Here is a 19,133-nt window from a genome sequence, read left to right as displayed (position 1 = left end):
ATATATATATATATATATATATTCCGTAAGTCTACCCTGCTACACCGTATGTCCTGTATGTGTTTGATTTAACAGTTAAAGTTAGCTTTTCCTGACAAGTTGTGCGCACTGGCAACAGCCACATATTCATAACGCTTTCGAGTGTGAGGGTGTGATGTTTGGGATGAGCTTCTGATTATGTTCCTATGTAGGAGGGGGCATAAGGATGTGGTGCCTTACCTGCGCGTCCAATATTGCCGTGGCATAGTCAAGTAGTACTTTCTTTTAGAGGTGGTTCCGCGTCACGCATGAATTTGGCAGGGCATTGTCTCCGCATTCCCTTCGTCAGCGTCTCAGATAAGCATTTCAGATTTGTATTTCCTGTGGAATACCACCACCGATGAAGAACATGTCCGAATTGCTATCCAGTCTGTTGTGTTGGCCGCATCACAGCATTCGCAGTGTATGACGTTGGAATGCTTTTCGTAAGGAACTGGACGTAAGCCACCTGAACGTAGAACAGTGCACTTGCCTCAACCGGTTTTTTGGTAGTGGTGCCTCCGTACCCTGGCCACGCAAGAAAAGGAAAAGGCTCACGAACGTCACGTGGTTTTTGTAAAGGTACTGAAGAATAGGAGGCCACATCTAGGCATCTAAAGTGTCGTAACGTGATGGTCTTTGTCGGGTCGAGTTGGTGAGAAAGTTTGACTGGTGATTTTGGTTCCTTCGTTTTCCACAACGAATGGCATAGATTGTTTATTGTCGTGGGATATTGTGCCACTCTAACATCAGTCTAACACTGAAGCGTAAACGAAAAGATGGGCTTAAGCGGACTGGTGTGTGTGGTGTCAATTTAAGTACCGTGCATTCTAGATGGAAAGCTTTCCACCGTGTTTTTTTTTTTTAACCACCAACATTAAAGCGGGAAATTATTTTCGTCGGCGTACTATATGTACCGAGTCAAACTCAGCCACTTCATGTAGTCGTCCCCCCCCTTTGGTCTGTCACTCTGTTATGGTAACAAGAGGGGTGGCCGAAATAGGTGGTGTCTTCACTGCCGTGAACGCAGATTGGAAGTGTTACATCAAAGTTTCCAAGGACTACTTCTGGAGCAAAAAAAAAAGAAGTTTCGCTAAATGACTACAGTATACATGCTGATATAAATACATATGCTTTTTGGGGGAAATGGTTCGCATAGCGAAATGCAATGCAGTGACGGGAAAACATGTGAATGTAGCCCTCGACTCACGAAAAAGTACACTTTTATTCCATTATGTTCAAGTCGTTTTACCATGTTGTTGTCCATCCCGGTAAGAAGTGGGTGCGAAGCAAACAGTTTAACGGTAACAAGGGATAGAAAACATGGAACAAGTAATTGCGCTCCTCCATCAGTTGAGGTGTCACCCTGCGCATCTTCGTTTCTGGTAGGTGACGCCGCACAAATTGTTGTTTGCCTCCTGAAGTCACCGAGCGTGTACCAAATCTGTGGAACCGTTTTGTTCCGTCAACATCGAGTTGGCTCACTCGCGTGTTGCTTTGTGGAACCTGAGGGCCGGTGGGGCGACTTTGGTTGTTCAGCAGTGACAACTCTCACATCGAATGAATCTAAGAACATACACATCGGCGAGGGGAGCGATATAGTGTACTTTTCTTTTATGTCCTCGACTGAGGTGATGGCAGTATCGTACGGGGCTTGCGTTGGGTACATGCAACTGAGCGCTGACAAACACATTATAAAAGGGAAGAGCATGCAATTGGACGGCTTGTCAAACGTATCTTGTGCCTGTTTGGTCAATGAGCTGTCGTTATTGGTGGTACTGACCGAGAGGTATGTATGTGGAGTGGTGGATATTCGCAGCGGTTGTATTCTGGAGGTTGTATGCGACAGCATGCCGGTTAAATTAGGCATGCCGTCATCGTGCGTCCTGCTACAGCTAGGAGATAGTGGCACAATTGATATCATGGTGAACTTCCCCTCAAGTGTAGAACCACATATACTCACTTTGCGGAGAAAACAATGTGAACCCCCCTCCGCTGACGCGCAAAAGCGTGTCAAAGCCAAGCATAATTCTCACCTCAAGGATCTAACAGGTGGGCTGTGCACCAAGCGTTGCGAAGATTTTTCCCTTGTGGCATCCGTTGGGTGGGAAATGGTGAAGTTTCTAGTCATGCAAAAGGGGAAATTGCGGGGCCTCGCTAATTTTGAAAACGAAACTGGTACGCCCTTTTTCTCTGGATTTTGGGCCGGTGATCATTTTGTTGCTATCCGTGCCGATGGTTTGGTTGTATTCCTGTCGGTTGAGTTGCACCAGGGGCACTTCGATAAGCTTGAGATTTCCACGTTGGGAAGCATGGACCTCATATCTTGCAGCGCTGCACTCTTGTACGAACAGTCCGATCGCTTCTTTGTTTTAGCGGTGAAAAACATGGAGGCACTATGGAACAACGCATCTGATGCAGTCTGCATATCGGATAGCAACAACGCAAGACGTATGCTCAAGTGTCATACCGCCCCTGTATGCCCGACGGGCACCGTATTGGTTGACACGGTGTTCTTTCGTGATGGAATTGCTCTGCTCACCGTCGAGTCTTCCGGAGACTGCTCAGCGACATTTTTAACTGCGTCGGGAGCCCCATCACTGCTATTGGCGAGGGAAAAAAATCCAGAAGATATTGCCAGTTGCCTGTTGTACGACCAAAGAGAAACAATTTTCGTCACGGGGCACCAAGACGGAACACTGCATGTTTGGATTACGGTACAACTTAGACACATCGTTCATACAGGACACGCAGGGCCGGTGGACAAGGTAGTGTTACTACCCGAAGGCGGAAAACGGTGTAGTTACGGCTTCATATCCGTCTGTACGCAACGTGGGAGCGTGGTAGTGCATCACGCCGAGACATTTGAATGTGTATGCGTGGTGCAGGCGCCAAGTGCCCCACTTACCAGTCTACTGTGGGATCCGTCGAGTGAGTGCATGATTGCAATCAGTGGAACTCTCGGAAACCTTTGGCACGCACCCACACATTGTATTCGGTTCGCTTTTCACACTTCGTTGTGCACTGCTGAGGGCCTAAAACGACCGGATCTACTGCGGTATCCATACAGGAGTGAAGACGTGGAGGTAGATAAAATCTCCGTGTGTGGAAGAACTTATCTTTCCATCCGTGTAGATGTGGCGTCCCTTCTCGACGCACTGAGTCAGCGCGGTGCGGGTGAATTAAGACCAAGTAGCCGGATCGTGCTGTCTCTTTTATTTTCTCGACTCAGTCAAGTTATAAAGCAGTTAAGGGAGTTTGCTGGGTCTACGAATACCTCGAAGGATGGTCATGAGTTTTTTAGTCCAGTCAATGGGGTTCAGTCTGGCACGTATACATTAGCTACTTCCATTGCGTGCAAATTACTTAGCGGCTCGCGGGGATCCGCGGATCTTGAGAAGGTGATATACGGAAAGGAACTTTGTGACTCGCTTTTGAACTCAGGTTGTATTGCGGAGGTGCCGACACCCGAAGACATTATTATCCAAGCGTTTCCGCTTCTGTCAAAACTGACAGAAGTAGCACGAAAGGCAGTCCGTCAGTCCATCAGGGCAGCAATGGCTTTGCTTCCAACACAGAGGTTAAACGACCTGGTGAAAAATCTCCTCAACAGTGCCTCCAGCGACTCATCGATACGTCGTTGGTTTGGGGTGTCATATTCAACTTCAAACGTTGATGTGTGGTGCTATAGCCTGTTGATTCAGCTGACCATTGCTAGTGAGGCACCAGCAGCTGAATGTGCGGACGCAGTGTCTTCTGTGGTACAAAGCCTTCGTACGGAAACGCCGTGCTTTGCGAAGGTGCTCGTAGCCGAAGGCGAAACTCAACGCCTTCTATTTTTTTTACTCGTTCTTAGAGACTACTACGCGTACATGGCCGGAAACCTACTAACCGACTTACAACCCGTGGCTGACGCCGTGGCGACACTGGCATTCGAAGCAGATGGTAATGTTTCTGCGTCAGCAGTGAAAACCCTGCTAGTGATCACCATCACAGAAGGAAGACCTTTCATACAAGACTACCTAAATAGGTGGTATAGTACCAATGTCCACTGGAGACCCCGCCTACTTGGGTTCTTGGGAAGCCTAATTCAGGTGGCGCCTCTTCAGTCGTACATTTCATTTTCAACAATGAGGGAACTGTTCCTACAGGCGTATGATCCACACAATCCCAGTAGGGTAGAGAGGGACGCGTGTGCAATGCCAGCGCTTCGTTTGATTGGTCTAGCGGTTACTTACCTTCCCAACGTTTCCTTTCAGCAGCAGCTGCAGTACCTAGCTGTAGGCAACCACGACGGTGTTGTACAGGTCATCGATTTAAAAACAACCGGTATCATCGCCTCATTTGCCTCCCACACAGAAGCTATCCTTTGTGTCTCATATAGTAGCAACACGTCGAGCCATGACATCGCGGTTCTTGGCGAAAAAATGAATCAGGTAAAGGTGTGGCATGGAAGCCGCTCCACTGGTGTATTCGGTGCACTGTTTTCGGGCCCCACGATTGAATTTCGTCTCAGATTCGTCGTTGATATACCACTACTCACGACATTCGATCCGGTGTCGTGTGACCTGCAGCTATTAGTTACCAAGTGCAAGCTGAAGTGGCTCTCGCCGCGATGTGTTGAACTGTGCACACCAGTTCATGACAGATTGAGACTAACTGTTCCGTAAGCGCCCCGCTTTGGACACGGGATCTCTTTGAATTTGCTCGTGCCATCGCCCCCAAGTGAAGTTTGTTCCTGCATGAAACCGTGTATGCCAGGCGCATTCAGCGCGAAAAGGCAACTGTTGTTTCCCAAAATCAGCAAGAACACTTCAACGAGCACTCCTTGTTTTCACTAAACAGTCACCTCCATACATGCACGCAAGGCGCGTCTGTCTTCGCTTATTCGTTGTTGTTTGCTTCGTTTGGCTTACAGGTGTTTAGTTGCTGATACAAAAAGCGACGGAATAACAGCTCTCGGTAACGGCTGCTTACTTGCCTAGCTTCACAACGGTTCGTTTCGGAAAGTGGGATGGGGGAGGGGGGTGACGAGGCTGCTTCCCGGATCAATTATTGTTAGTGTTACCGCTAAACCCGCCTACAACCCCTAAGGATCATTAGTTGTTCCTCGATGATGTAGCACGTTTGCTCGCCCCTAAAGGACGTAACAGCAGAGGTACTGTATTGCTAATGGTGGCACATATGCCCCCTGTATAGCAACGACTTGCGTTAACCTGCTACGCACACGCACCTATTCCCTAACTTTTCTTTTTTATAAACCGAAGCTCAGTTGTGTAAGAAGCGAAATGGCCGAGGAAGCGGGACTTCCATGGGTGGCACGCTTCATTAACCACATCTTAACGCCCGGATCGGCCCTCTCGCCGGTGGTTTGGTGCGCGTTCAACGTTGTGATGGCCGCACTGCTCCTGTGCTGGCTACCGTTGCTTATTTCTATGCCATCGAATATACACCTCTGGGTGTTCGGCTTCCTTGGCGCCGGTCTGGCCTTCTCCACCAATTGGTTCTTCAGGGAACTTTCCGCCAGGCCCCCAAGTGCTGCAGAAGCTACCGAGCACGAAGTTCGTGAGAAAAGGAACCAATGACACACAAAAAGGGGGTGAGAAAGGACGGGGCTAGCAGGCACTAGGGCTCTTAAAGCGTTTGTGGGAAAGCGACTGTTGGAATGTAAACGGTGCTAGGATCGATTCGGACATGTTTCCCCATGCGATACGAATCCTTTCGCCTCTTCGCTTGCGCTCATATGGTTTTTCCAACACCCGCACCACTGGCCTGTCCGGTTTTCAAGAGTATTTTTGCGCAAAGGGCAACAGAAATGGCAGCAACCCAAGAAACAACACAATCTCTTTTCTCATACTACCTGTTATTCCCTAACACCATGTTCACTTATTTGACTTGTTTGCTTGTTCGTTGCACTTCGTTACGTCTCCCGTCCGCTGCCCATTAACGTTCCCCTTTCACACGTAGACTCTGATGTTAACCCCGACACGGCGGCTCCCGAAGGCGCTTTCCCCCTACGCCCAAGCGCTGAGGCACGTCGCTCTCAGGGGTGCCACCGCTTTTGGCCCGGGCGCAAAAGAGATGGAATTGGATATGCTCCGGAAAGGAACGCTGCCAGCCGACTACAGGCCACCTGTCCAAGGAAGGTGGGACGATACCATTGAGCGGTGGGCGTATGCCTGGCAGTTCCCAGCAGAAGAAGAGCAAGATGACATTACCAAATCGGTGGAACGCAATGCGTCAGGCATGCAAGCGCTATTGGAGATTGGAAACAAGTTGCTGCGCTCGCCGCCATCTCCAGAACCCCTCTCTGGGAAAGCTTCCAAGTTGTATCCACCGGTTGGGGACATGTCGAGTGGAAATACCGCATTGCTTCCACCCAACCCCACCTACGATGTACTGGAGCAGGACGTGTCGGAGCTGATGGCAGAAGACGCAGTGGTTGTGGCTTCCCAGCCCCGTCTACGCGCAGAGGAACTCTCAGCGAAGTACAACGTTCCCATGGCTTACATCGATGACAGCTCAGAGGCCAGTAATGCGAGTAAAAGCCTTGCCCTCGTGATGGAGGATGTCGGTTTAGAATTTACAGAGGATGGTCTTACCGTAGTCATATCTGCCCTATCGAGGCAAGGGTACGGCACCATTGGTCGAGCTATTTTTGATTTTGCCTCCACCATGGGGCTGGGGCCTTCTGCCGAGATGTACAAAGCATTGATGAAGTACGCCTCACGACGCGGAGATGTGAACGAATCCATGGCTCTCATTGAAGAAATGAAGGGAAATGGAATTACACCCCGCATCGGCAACTGGCACGAACTTATGTACACCTTCTACAAGGCAAAGGACTACCCTGCAGTGAGTCAAATAGTGGATAACATGAAAATGTATGCCAATATCGAACCCAATGAAGTCACGTTTGTACTTCAACTTAAAGCACTGGCCAAAGACAACTCCCAGTTGAACTCTCTCCCCGAGGCAATTCAGTTGTTTGATCAAATGGAAAATGTCTATGGCTTTATAGCGTCACGTCCCCATTATGATGCCATGATGTTTCATCTAAGTCAGAGTCCGCGACCGGAAATGAGGCTCCGGTGCGAGGAATTGGCCCACAAAATGGAGTTGATGGGGATTGTATGGAATGCCAACACATATCTTAACCTTATTCGCTCAGCCCAGGTAGTCGGTGATGTTGCGGCTGTTGAAAAGTACCTCAGTAGAATGCGCGAGGAGGGGATCCCAGCAAGCATCGGGCACCTAACATGGGCCGTTCAAGCGCACGTACAAAGCATGATACGGATAGATTACGATGCGCTGAAGGAAAAGGATGAAAGCCCCCTTCCTACTTGGCTCGAGCATCTTGAAACGTGTTTTGGTATCTACGAGCTAGTCGTCCGACGCGGATGGGTAATGCAGCTCCCCTTCGTGAACGCACTTCTTCGCCTAACCTGCCAAGCTACCATCCTTTCCATGGAGCGCACGCCAGATGAAGCAGAGACCATCGGTAGGTTCGAGGAGCAAGCCAACAAAATTTGGAATCATACATTTGACGAATGGCAACTGCAAAAGGACGTCTACAGCTACGAATGTTACATTGCGCTTCTGGCACACCAGCAGCGCATCGATGAGGCTGAGAAACTTTTTCAAGAAATGATACTAAAGAAGGATCTGTCACCGTCTAGGAGAACATATCACTGTATGATCTTCATGCACCTGTCGTCGGGTGAGGAAGGAGGAACTGCGAGGGCCCTCAGATATCTGGAGGCAATGGAGCGCGCCGGTATCCAGGTTAGGCCATCCCTTTTGAAGAAAATCGTTCGGGTAAATAACGCTGCGGGGTACAAACGAGATATGAAGCGGCGTGCGCGGCGTATCATGCAGGCGAGGGAGGAATACCTTGCTAGGAAGGCAGAGGGCGTTAGCTTCGGGGAAGGAGGGAAGGAAGGAGCTTCGAATCAAAGGGCAGATGTTGACGCGGAGGGAAACTCCATCCTAGAGCCTCTCGCTGTTTCTCCCACTTCAACGCTAGCTTGGTGGGAAAAGTGGAAGCGGGAGACCGTGAGTAAGCACGAGCTGTTTACTGAGGAGGGAGCTGACGGCACTCCAAAGGGAGAAACGTTCGAAGAAAAAAATGAAGCTCTCCGGATGATGGGCATCACGTCCTCATTTCAAACGAAGGATCTCGTCCCGCAACCCGACAGACAGAAACTGCTGCCTCTCATCAGAAGGGAAGAGGGGGAAATCGCGGGTAGCCTTTGGGCAATGGATGGTGGTGAGTTGTCGTATCCGAAGGATGGGGGCGGCCCACAAGGTTGGGGTGTCCGGCTCTGGCGTGAGCGGCAGCTTGTCAAGCGGGAATACCAGAAAGTTTTGGACGGATATCGTCCTGTTCCCCAGCTTTCAACACTTGGAAACTCTGTCCGAACGGCCGGTGACCAATTAGATATTGAGAGGAGTGGGGCGCAGACGCCTGGGGAATTGTCCGATTATCGAAACTTTCCTGATAACCGCTTTGACGGAGGTCAGCTGAAACCCGAGTCAGAGGCAGCTCCAGCAGTTCCCTTTTCCGCAGAACTGGTCTGGCAAGGGGAAGCCAATGACAAGCTCTCGCCCTACAAGTCCGACGAGGAAATTGCCCTTGAAAACGACAACACTTTCTTTTCAAGCCTTTCCAAGGAAACGGAGGGAAAGCTAAGTATAGCGGTGAAGGCGATGCAAAACAAAGAGGAGAATTCTGTGGATGTTAGAGGAAAGGGGGTGACGAGACGTTCTAAGTTTGATTACTTGGAAAAGTGGAGAGACATGTATCGGCACGGCACACTGGAGGTGCCTGAGGGACCAACACTGAATTTTGGCCGCACGCCAGACGATCACAAGGAGACAATGGCAGCTTTGGTTCGCGGTTGGTATCAACGCAATAGGAAGGAGCCAGCATCCGAAGAAGAACTGAAGAGGTGGAGGGTCGATGAGCAGCGAAGCAGCGAAACATCGGCCTCGCGTGCGGCGCTCAAGAAGCGAAAGCAGGTACGAAGTCGTCACAGAAATAAATAGTAAAAGTGAAAGGAAACGGAAACGGAAACGGAGGGAAGGCACAGAGGATGCACCCAGAGGGGGGAAAAGAGTGCCTCTTTTTTGTGTTATCATCACCCGCCTTATCTGCCGAAACCGGCGTGATTTCTATCTGTTATCACCATTTAAGTGACACTTTTATGTAGCTGCATCAGTGAGCGTGGCGTGGTTACCGCCACTTGAACATGTTCGCTTCTTCCCACTTGGACTGTGGTCATTTTCTTCAGAAGTCTCAAAACCAACACTGCCCCCGAGCATGACGTTTATCAGCTCCCTAATACAGGCCGTGCAGCCAGAAGTGGTGCAATGGCGACGTCACATCCATGAAAATCCGTGCCTAAGCCATAAAGAGCAACAAACAGCAGATTATGTTGAATCCATTCTGAGAAGCATGCCCGCAAAGCTTGACATCAGGCGGCTGACACCTAGTAGTGTCGTCGCTGACCTCCGCGGTGGGGCGGGTGATGGACCTACGTACGCACTGCGCGCTGACATGGACGCCCTTCCGCTGCAGGAAGAAAGTGGGGAGCCCTTCAGCTCAAAGCTACCGGGCGTGATGCACGCGTGTGGTCATGACGCCCACACAGCCATTCTCCTTGGGGCTATCAAGGTCTTGTGTCATGTAAAAGACAAAATATGCGGCACTATTCGGTTTATCTTCCAGCATGCCGAGGAGGTTATTCCAAGTGGTGCAAAGCAACTTGTTCAGCTCGGTGTGCTGGACGGCGTTAAGATGATATTTGGGCTTGCCGTTGACGTTTCCAACCCACCGGGAACAGTGCTGTGTAAGAGCGGTGTTTTAACAAGCGCATGCAACGACTTTGACATCGTGATTCAGGGGGCTAGCGGACATGCCTCACAGCCAGAATTGTGCATTGACCCCATCGTAATAGGCGCACAGGTGGTAATGAGCCTCCAGACAATTGTGTCAAGACGTATAGGGGCACTTACAACACCTGTGCTAAGTATAGCAACCTTTCAAGGCGGCAGGGGAGGCTACAACGTCATTCCTGACACGGTGCATCTACGTGGCACGCTGCGTTGCCTGGATAGTGGGGTGCAGAAGCGGGTTCCGGCCATGGTGGAGGAAATCGTGGCAGGAATTACCAGTGCCCACGGCGCTAAACACACGGTGAGCTGGCTAGAGCCCAATATCGTAACATATAATAACGAAGCCGCATACGACGTTGTGAAGCGGGTTGCAGAACACGTCGTTTCCGGTATAACCTTTGTCGAGCTCCCAACGGCAATGACGGGAGTAACGGACTTTGGTGAGTATGGTGCTGTGATACCTGGATGTCTGTTTCTTCTTGGTGCAGGGAATGAAACTAACAATTCCGTGAGCAATCATAACTACAGCTCTCGGTTTAGGCTGAATGAGAACGTCATGGTGGATGGAGTGAGGATGTTCGTTGGGTTGATGATGACTCTTGCTGTTCCAGACGCTCCTAGTCCAGGAACGTAACGGTGGAAAGGGAATTTTTTGATCCGTTGCTTCCTGCGCTTGAGGTGCCATGCCTTGTCATAGCTCATTCGCGGGTCGCCGGTCGGTTGCGTCTCCGTTAACATGCTTCTGTTTTTCTTTCTCTCTCTTATCACTTGGTGTATGTGCGGGCGTCGCCACTTTTCCCAACAACCTTAGCAGCGTTTACAGTGATACTGGGGAACGGACGGGTAGGTGAAACAGTGGGTGAGCAACACACTTTGTTTCGGAGCTACGCGGGTAAGCAATGAACAGGCGGGATACTCCTCGTTAAGTTCGGCCCAACAGCTCCACGTCTACCACTCCCTCTTTTCTCGGAGCACGTCCCCGCGCGTGTACATGTTTACCCACGCCTCACTTGCGTACGCACGTCGTATTATCAGTGATAATGTTTTATTGCTCTTGCTATAATTACGGTAACCTTCCACAAGACGGCGCTGCCGGACTTCCTGCGCTTACTTTCCCCCTCCCACGCTGTCCTTACGTAACCGAAAGTGAACTGCTCGTTTACCCCTTGAGGAATACAAACAAAAAAGAAAGGGAAACGGAAACGTGGGAATGCGGACGTTCCTGGCACCGACTTTCCCCCGATGGTGTGGACTTTTTGCCAAATCTCCCGTCCTCCTGATGTCCATTTCAGAGACCGGACTGCAATCGGCCTTCCGTCGTGCGTGCGCTGAAGAGGGCGTGGACCTCAGGGAGGGGTTGCCAGAGGATGTTCTTGCCGCCGTCATCGCTGCCCCTGGGCAGGTCACTGTGGAGGAGGCGCGAGCGCAGCTGAACTCTTCAACGTCATTTCGGGTTGATGCGGGTCTAGTGCACTTGACCGCGGATGGTGCGCGGGAACAAAGCCAAATGGAGACGATGCTGCTAAAATTAGCGACAAAGATCCCCCCAACCGGTGTGAGCGGGGCGCAGTTTCGGGCCATCCTTGAAGACGAAGCACCGCACTTTCAGCCGTCTGCGGTGGGTGCGCTTTCACTAAAAGAGGCGGTGCAACGATACCCTCGCTTGTTTGATGTTGAGACAGACACTACAGGTAAGTGGTTTGTGCGACCGGCTGGTGTGGGAAAAGACGGTAGGGCGTCAGTGGGGAAGAATAGCGGACCAATTAGCATTATCAATTTCTGCAGTGAGAGGGCGTTGATGGGAAACCAGGCCGACTATGTTCCCCTCCATGTGGCTATGAGGGAGGAGAGCGTGGCGAGTGAGGGGGTGTTGAGAGACCTAGTGGATAGTGAGGAACTCAGCAAGCAACTGCAAATACGGTTCTCAGTGAGATTGCGACCCAAACGACCAGTAACGAACGCGTTTTGTTTTGTTGATGGTGATGAAATTGGTTTGGAGGCTGTAGATGCAATATGGAAGGAAATGAATTTGTCTGACAAGTCCACTCGTCTTGTGGCTCGGCAGCCAACCTCGCGTAAACACAACAGCAGTGACATTGTCGCCCCAGCGGACATGCCGACATACGCTGTTGTGGAGCGTAAGGCGCGGGAGTTGTCTCTCACACAGTCTGTTGTCCTTCAGGACGTTATTTACATGTGTTCGTTGAGGCAATTTTCTCTTTATGCAGACCATATAGCTAAGTTGAATGCTTTTCCGGATGCAGATGTGTATGTTTGCTGCCCGAGTAAGGTGAAGCTTGTGGCTCAGAAACAGTTTGTTCCGCTGTAACCTCCCCTCCTTCTTGTCCTGAGAACGCGCGTAGCTGGGAGGGTTTCAGGCACTTCTTTATTTACAGGAAGAGCCTTCAAAAGGGCGGATGGGGCATGACCGGACATCAAGACGCGGAAAAGAGGAAGCCCAACCGCGGCACTGCCCCGTCTCGCGATCTTACACAGTTCCGCGCACATGCCGACTGCATTATTCTCATCCCCTCGTTGGGGGGCACTTTCCCTGTCCTCACTCCGTTAACTTCTGTAACAGCGGGAACTGCCGCTACCGTCGTTGTTCAACCCTCTGCTTCCCTTTGCTTCACCTAACTACGTCGTGATTAGTGTTTGTTGGGCGCCGGTGGGGTCAGGGGGGGCGCCTCCTTGCTGAAGATGTTGCGTCGCCTCGGTGTACGTCACTTCCGGCGAACGCCGCTCCTTTTTGTCGGTGGGGACGGCAGCATTTTTGAGCGCTACACAGAAATCGACAACTCCAACGAGCGGCGGATTAATGCGCTGAAGGGATGCGGTATGTTTGAGGATGAGTGGATTGCCACTGAGAAGGTTCATGGAGCGAACTTCGGTATCTACTCCATTGAAGGTGAGAAAATGATCAGATACGCAAAGCGCAGTGGCATTATGCCTCCGAACGAGCACTTCTTTGGCTATCATATATTGATCCCTGAGTTGCAGCGATACATAACTTCTATTCGTGAGATGTTGTGCGAGAAGCAGAAGAAGAAGCTACACGTTGTGCTCATTAATGGAGAGTTGTTTGGAGGAAAATATGACCACCCTAGCGTTCCAAAGACACGGAAAACGGTCATGGTGGCTGGTAAGCCGCGAACAATAAGCGCCGTGCAGACCGACTCTTTTCCCCAATATAGCCCAGATCTCCACTTTTACGCATTCGACATAAAGTACAAGGAGACAGAGGATGGAGACTACACTACTCTCGTCTACGATGAAGCCATAGAGCTGTTTCAGCGCGTTCCCGGGCTCCTGTACGCGAGGGCGGTCATTCGAGGGCCAATGTCAAAGGTTGCTGCATTTGATGTGGAACGCTTTGTCACAACCATCCCCCCTCTTGTTGGTATGGGCAACTACCCACTGACGGGCAACTGGGCTGAGGGGCTTGTCGTGAAGCACTCGAGGCTGGGAATGGCGGGATTCGACCCCAAAGGTCCAACGGTGTTGAAGTTTAAATGCACAGCGTTCCAGGAGATATCCACAGACCGAGCGCAAGGGCCTCGCGTAGATGAAATGAGGAACGTACGAAGGGACTCCATCAATCGCGCCGGTGTGCAATTGCCAGACTTAGAGAGTATTGTGCAAGATCCAATTCAACTCGAAGCTTCGAAACTACTCCTTAATCATGTGTGCGAGAATCGTCTCAAAAATGTGCTATCAAAGATCGGCACGGAGCCCTTCGAGAAGGAGGAAATGACACCAGACCAGTTGGCCACACTTCTTGCCAAAGACGCCCTGAAAGACTTTCTAAAAGATACCGAACCCTCCATTGTAAATATACCGGTACTCATCCGCAAGGATCTGACTAGGTACGTTATATTTGAGTCCAGGCGGCTAGTTTGCTCACAGTGGAAGGACATTCTGAAGCGTCAGTCTCCTGACTTTAGCGAATGAAAAGATATGGCTCCCCAGAGAGCGTGGAAATAATGCATGGCTGCGGAGAATTGGTGGTGGGAGGGAAGCAAAGAAAAAGAAAAGCACCTCTTGGCACGGTAAGCAGTAGCATTCTAAATCCCCCATGCCCCCCGTACGCACACGCACACCTTTGTATGCACGTCTGTATTTACTTATCCCCACATACGTGTTTAAAAACAGACGTGCACTTCTGTTCCTTGTTTACTCACCAATTATCATATAGGCTTTGAGGTACTCTCCAAAGGGCTAGCGCTGTGGTCAGACGAGACCAGAGCGGGGTGAGAAGGGGAGCAAATGCGCACGTTCAGTCGTACGGCGCGGATCACCTCGAGCGCGGCTTGCGTAGGTCGATTTGAGCACCAAGGAGTGTCGCGTGACGCGGTGCTTGCGCGGTGGAGCTTACAAGTGGTCAAACCTAACGCGATGAAGACTGGAGGCCTAATCGGCAAGGGCATGAAGTTTGCCTCCCCTCTCGGTCCCAGCGGTTGGGCGACGCGAAACAGTGGTACAGGTTCAACGGTGCTTGATGTAAACTGGGACTTGCGCGAGCGGATGGATTATTATGTGCACTACAGCGTACCCTCTACCTGGACGGTGGTGGAGCATGTGAGTGACAACAGTGTTGCAATTCAGAGCAAACCACCTGTTTGCGATAGTCCCGGAGCTGAAGGGCCAACTGTTCACGGGTTCTCTCTCAATTGCTTCGCCTACAAGCAAAAGGTCAAGGAGCCTGACTGTGAGAAGTTGCTGAGCTTGTTCTTACATCGCTTCGACGCGTCTGTCTCAAATTCATTGGCTGTTTTATCGAAGGCATCAGGCCGTGGCAACGGCGTTATATGCGGCACTGCGAAACCCGAGCAGGACATTAGCGAAGTGTTGGCTAACAGACTAGAATGTGCGGTGGCTGAGATTACGTTTACACCAGCTGTCGGGGAGCCATTAGCGCATGGTCTCTGCCGTGCTTTTTACAACTCGAACCGTAGATTTCATTATGTCGTTGTTGTTGCAGTACCGGAAGATGAGTTCACGTTGTCAAAAGATCTTCTCACCCATGCACTCCTCGCGGTTGTTGAGAGTCGAGTTGAGGCGGCGCCCAAAGGCACGTGAGTGCGCGGCACAAACGCATGCGAATGGCGGTCGTTCTGCCACGAAAGACGCTAAAAGCCTACGATTAAAAGCATGCGAATGGCACGCTTATCGACGAAACGGACGCGGTGGTGGAGTCACGCAACTCTCTTTGTCAGTGCTTTATAACGACGTTGTGTGGTAAGGGACGCCTATTACGGGCTGGGACCGTACAGGTATCACTCTTATATCATCTCATGGGTGGGTAAATTTCGCTCTCCCATTATATCATTTCCTCCCTCAGAGTATTGCATCATTGTTCTAGTGTGTCGTGCTCCTATAGGCAAAAAGGGGGGGAAGCATCGCGGCGCTGCGACCAGACATTCATCTACTGATCTCATACCTGCACATACAAAGTAAGGCTCAACCATGGAGGGGACGGAGTGCGGGACCGAACAAGCCAAAAGCTCCGTTCCGCTACGCACGCACAGCAACGAAAATCTGCTAAAGTTTGACACGCACGACAAATACTCAACTGTAGCATCCGTAAAGAAAGCGATCATGCGCAGTCTTCCACCACCGAAGACGAACGTACCACCACAACCGCTGTTCACCGGTTTGTTGCGTATGGCAAAGAGCCCTAACACGCCCCTCTTGTTCCTAGCATTTGAGACTCCCGAGCACCGCGCGGCGGCAGCTGAAATGCTGAGCACAATGTCCTTCCGCGGGAGGAAGCCATGGCATGAAGTGCCCGTAACGCCACGAGACCTACAACTCACTTACAAAGGTGCCGGCCGCAAGCGAGAGCGGACAGAAGATGCAGAGGGCCAAAGTAAGGTGACTCAATGGGGAGGCTGCCCAATGGAAGAACAACTGCAACGCAAAAAAAAGCACTGCTTGCAAGTAATGAGAGCTATAACCCTCGGCGGGGGCAGCGAATATGAGAAACTCTTCACGGGAATTCACCCTAGCCCGCATCAGACAGGTTACCGAAATCACGTTCAGTTTACATTTGGCTTTACGGAAGCTGGAGAAGCAACGATTGGGTTTTTGAAAGGTTCTGTAATTGATGGGATATACGCCATTGAGTCTGTCTTGGAGAAAGATATTGAAACGGTAAATCCTCTTGCAAAGTTGGTGGCAGATGCGGTCATGACGGTCTATCACTTGTTCAAACCATTAGAGAAGGGTGGGCTGGAGGTCTACGACAAAATCAAAGAGGAGGGTTTTTGGCGTCGCCTCCAGGTGAGGCATAATGTGCTCGGAGAGGTTATGGTGGATGCCGAAATGGATACTGAAAGTGTGGCGGAGGATATTGTGGCGAGTGTCAAAGCACAGCTCGTAGCTGCGTTGCAGGGCGAAACGTTGAGGAAGAAACTTTGCGCTGCGCATGGCAAAGATACGGCAAATATCGTGAGTGTGCAGTACCACCATGGGACGGGTATGAACCCTGCACCTCCTGAAGCTCCTCGGCACGTTCTCTTCGGGAGTGCAACACTTACTGAGCATCTCTTGGGGCTGCAGTTTGAACTTAGCCCCACATCCTTTTTTCAGGTGAACACAGCCGGGATGGAGCTGCTACTGCGCGAAACCGTGGCGGTAGCGGAGCTGACCCCCGAAACGACACTATTGGACCTCTGCTGTGGCACTGGAACGATTGGAATTGCCCTGGCCAAACACGTGAAACGGGTGATTGGTATTGAGCTTGTGGAATCGGCAGTGCGTGACGCCCGCCTGAATGCTGAGCGCAACGGCGTGAGGAATGCCACGTTCAACTGTGGTCGTGTAGAGCATCTCCTGCCCAGTGTTATTAGCCAGTTGAGTCCAGAAGATCGTAAGGACATCGTGGCGATACTCGACCCACCGCGTGCGGGCGTGACGCCAACGGTGCTAAAGTGGATACGCGGAACCGCTACAATACGCCGTCTTGTGTATATCTCGTGTGAACAGAAAGCCCTACAGCGGGATTGCCCACCGCTAACGAAACCGGCGACGAAAGCCTACAGAGAATCTCCGTTTAACGTTGTGGCAGGATTTGCTATTGATATGTTCCCACATACACCACACGTCGAAATGGTGGCCGTCCTTTCCAGAAGTAATAGCTCATAACACTTGAGCTCACACATACTACGGGAACTGTTGTTTTTCTTTTTTCCTTCCCCCGTGGGGAAAGAGCCGTCGCTTTCATATTATTTTTTCGTCTTCAAGGGTAGGGCCGCGCCACCCCTTACCGCTGTTCCCGTCCTCCTCGTTTAACCGTCGAGCACTCATTGCATATTTTCTTTTCATAATAACGGTGTAATGTAAGAAGGGAAATCGAATGTTGCCCAGAGGTGGGCAGCGACGGGCATCCCTTGCGGAAACAAAACTTTGGTCTCCCCTTCTCCATACACCATACCATCATCTGCATCACAATCCTCCACGCATACGGTTTACCCCCACTTCCCCGTCCTCTCGCTCCTATGATGCGCTTATGTCTGTGCCTCGTTAGTGCGGCCACGACTAGAGAAGGAAAGGAAAGACATCTGCGTCGGCTATCTCACGTTATCACCACCGCCCTCCTTCCCCGCCAGTAGAAAGCGTTGAAAAGAGCGATGTCTGCGTGGGCCTCTGGAGATACACTAGAGAGGTTGAAGCTAAAGCCCGAAACTGCTCCTAGCAATAGGGGTAACGGTCGGCAGGCGTCCGCTGACGCCACGAGCAGCACCTCAGTTAAGGCAACTAGTAATGCGGATGCCGAAGGTGTTGTGCAAGCCTCCATGGCTGCAACAATAGCCTCCACCAATAAAAACAAAAACAAGAAAGCATTGGAAGGCAAGGTATCGAAAAAGAATGCCCCTAAAAACACAGCCCACACTGCGGATGAAAAACAGCCACCCACACAGGAACAGACAGCATCGTCCTCTGGGGGTGCGAAGCGGAACGAGCCAAAGAAAGGGGCGTCTGACTCCCGTGACTGTCCCGTTACACTTCCAAGCGACGTAGCAGAGCTTGTAGTGAATGCATTCACATTCATCGGCACCGTGCAAGCACTGAGGGCGGGAACAAGTACGGATGGAAGGGAGTCGATGCTCTCTGCGGCGGTTAGGGCACCAGAGTTCGTGCCACAACGCAGGGATTACGCCGTGCAGAACGCCACGTCGGGCAGCGACACCCAACATGTGGGCGAGCTTGCCAGTAACGCCTACCCGATGCATCATCACCACCACCATCACCACTATCAGCTGCACCAACAACAAAAGCAACCGCAGCACACGCCGCTGGTATCGACCTCGCGGGTGCAACAACAGGAACAACCACCGTGGGCACCCTACTACAATGACCAGCAGCACCGACAGCATCACAGCGTGCACCACCATCGCCATCAGCAGCAGCAACAACAGCTAGCGTACGGTCAACCCGACTGCACGACGGGAAAGATGTACCACGATGCATACAGCCCTGTAGACTACGATATGAATCTTTGTGCTGCACCTCCGTACTCGCGCATGTACAGCGGGTATCCCGGAATGTGCATGGGCGCCAACATGCTCCCCAACATGAGCGGTTACGGTGGACTTGCCCTCCGCCGACCTTTACCGTACTTTCCACAGCAACAGAATCAAGTGACTGCCTACAAGTCAACCCATGTTGGCCAACAGCAGCCGTGGATGCGCAATGACAGTGGTCCGTCTAATGCTAGGAAAGGAAGTGGTGCGGGTCAATGGTATCCGGGGGGACAAGCCGGCTTTAACGATGCCTTGAGTGTGTGGAATCAGCAGCGGAACGCCGGAAACTGGGCAATGCAGGCGGAGCAAAGTGGGCCAGCGGGAGCGCACACATCTTCCGCACCATGAGAAACGCCTCGATATAATAATAACTTAAAATACAAAAGGAAACGAAAAACAATGGATGAATATAAGTGGGGAAACAATAAAGTAGCGGAAGAGTCTAAGGAGAAAGAGAAGAAACGAGCAGGGTGAGAATGGGGGGAAAAGAGATAAATAAAACGGGTGGAGAAAAGAAGTGTTGGGAGTACCATCGCAGGAGTTTTTCAAAAGAAAAAAGGGAGCAAAAAGTAATTTGTGTTGATTTACACGTGGTGGTTTCCTTTCTTCTGTACCTGTCCTGTTCTTTTCTTCCCCATTTTAACTTTTTCACCCCTATTTGTTCATTCCTTTCGCCGACGCCAAAAGTTGTTG

At 51.0% G+C, this 19,133-nt stretch overlaps 10 protein-coding genes across 10 annotated transcripts in view; all 10 read left to right on the top strand.

Moving 5' to 3' along the window:
* Nucleotides 1–1,271: 1,271 nt before the first annotated feature.
* On the top strand, nucleotides 1,272–4,688 carry TEOVI_000264400 (uncharacterized protein; the record flags this gene model as incomplete). Its single annotated transcript, XM_067225683.1, has 1 exon — nucleotides 1,272–4,688. One exon carries the CDS (start codon nucleotides 1,272–1,274, stop codon nucleotides 4,686–4,688), a length of 3,417 nt encoding a protein of 1,138 aa, XP_067081784.1.
* A 618-nt stretch (nucleotides 4,689–5,306) lies between these two features.
* Nucleotides 5,307–5,603, top strand: TEOVI_000264300 (ER protein Pkr1, putative; the record flags this gene model as incomplete). Its single annotated transcript, XM_067225682.1, has 1 exon — nucleotides 5,307–5,603. One exon carries the CDS (start codon nucleotides 5,307–5,309, stop codon nucleotides 5,601–5,603), a length of 297 nt encoding a protein of 98 aa, XP_067081783.1.
* Nucleotides 5,604–5,991: 388 nt separating this feature from the next.
* Nucleotides 5,992–9,066, top strand: TEOVI_000264200 (PPR repeat family, putative; the record flags this gene model as incomplete). Its single annotated transcript, XM_067225681.1, has 1 exon — nucleotides 5,992–9,066. The coding sequence occupies one exon, from the start codon at nucleotides 5,992–5,994 to the stop codon at nucleotides 9,064–9,066; it is 3,075 nt and encodes a 1,024-aa protein (XP_067081782.1).
* Nucleotides 9,067–9,340: 274 nt separating this feature from the next.
* TEOVI_000264100 (amidohydrolase, putative) lies at nucleotides 9,341–10,549 on the top strand (the record flags this gene model as incomplete). Its single annotated transcript, XM_067225680.1, has 1 exon — nucleotides 9,341–10,549. The coding sequence occupies one exon, from the start codon at nucleotides 9,341–9,343 to the stop codon at nucleotides 10,547–10,549; it is 1,209 nt and encodes a 402-aa protein (XP_067081781.1).
* A 576-nt stretch (nucleotides 10,550–11,125) lies between these two features.
* Nucleotides 11,126–12,244, top strand: TEOVI_000264000 (mRNA processing protein, putative; the record flags this gene model as incomplete). The annotated part of the gene is made up of 1 exon (XM_067225679.1): nucleotides 11,126–12,244. The coding sequence occupies one exon, from the start codon at nucleotides 11,126–11,128 to the stop codon at nucleotides 12,242–12,244; it is 1,119 nt and encodes a 372-aa protein (XP_067081780.1).
* Nucleotides 12,245–12,615: 371 nt separating this feature from the next.
* On the top strand, nucleotides 12,616–13,866 carry TEOVI_000263900 (KREL2; the record flags this gene model as incomplete). The annotated part of the gene is made up of 1 exon (XM_067225678.1): nucleotides 12,616–13,866. One exon carries the CDS (start codon nucleotides 12,616–12,618, stop codon nucleotides 13,864–13,866), a length of 1,251 nt encoding a protein of 416 aa, XP_067081779.1.
* A 315-nt stretch (nucleotides 13,867–14,181) lies between these two features.
* On the top strand, nucleotides 14,182–14,994 carry TEOVI_000263800 (uncharacterized protein; the record flags this gene model as incomplete). Its single annotated transcript, XM_067225677.1, has 1 exon — nucleotides 14,182–14,994. The coding sequence occupies one exon, from the start codon at nucleotides 14,182–14,184 to the stop codon at nucleotides 14,992–14,994; it is 813 nt and encodes a 270-aa protein (XP_067081778.1).
* Nucleotides 14,995–15,381: 387 nt separating this feature from the next.
* TEOVI_000263700 (tRNA (Uracil-5-)-methyltransferase, putative) lies at nucleotides 15,382–17,061 on the top strand (the record flags this gene model as incomplete). Its single annotated transcript, XM_067225676.1, has 1 exon — nucleotides 15,382–17,061. One exon carries the CDS (start codon nucleotides 15,382–15,384, stop codon nucleotides 17,059–17,061), a length of 1,680 nt encoding a protein of 559 aa, XP_067081777.1.
* A 485-nt stretch (nucleotides 17,062–17,546) lies between these two features.
* On the top strand, nucleotides 17,547–18,788 carry TEOVI_000263600 (uncharacterized protein; the record flags this gene model as incomplete). The annotated part of the gene is made up of 1 exon (XM_067225675.1): nucleotides 17,547–18,788. One exon carries the CDS (start codon nucleotides 17,547–17,549, stop codon nucleotides 18,786–18,788), a length of 1,242 nt encoding a protein of 413 aa, XP_067081776.1.
* Nucleotides 18,789–18,916: 128 nt separating this feature from the next.
* The window catches only part of TEOVI_000263500 (uncharacterized protein), a gene marked incomplete at both ends in the record, with an annotated part of 291 nt that continues 74 nt past the window's right edge, over nucleotides 18,917–19,133 (top strand). Inside the window, one exon of the mRNA XM_067225674.1 lies at nucleotides 18,917–19,133. Coding sequence (XP_067081775.1) covers nucleotides 18,917–19,133 — 217 coding nt within the window.

This window comes from Trypanosoma equiperdum (assembly GCF_001457755.1).
Source record: "Trypanosoma equiperdum strain OVI genome assembly, contig: ctg_581, whole genome shotgun sequence".
Classification (NCBI taxonomy): domain Eukaryota; phylum Euglenozoa; class Kinetoplastea; order Trypanosomatida; family Trypanosomatidae; genus Trypanosoma; species Trypanosoma equiperdum.
Note: the sequence above shows the minus strand (reverse complement) of the source record. Positions and strands in the feature narration are given on the sequence as shown.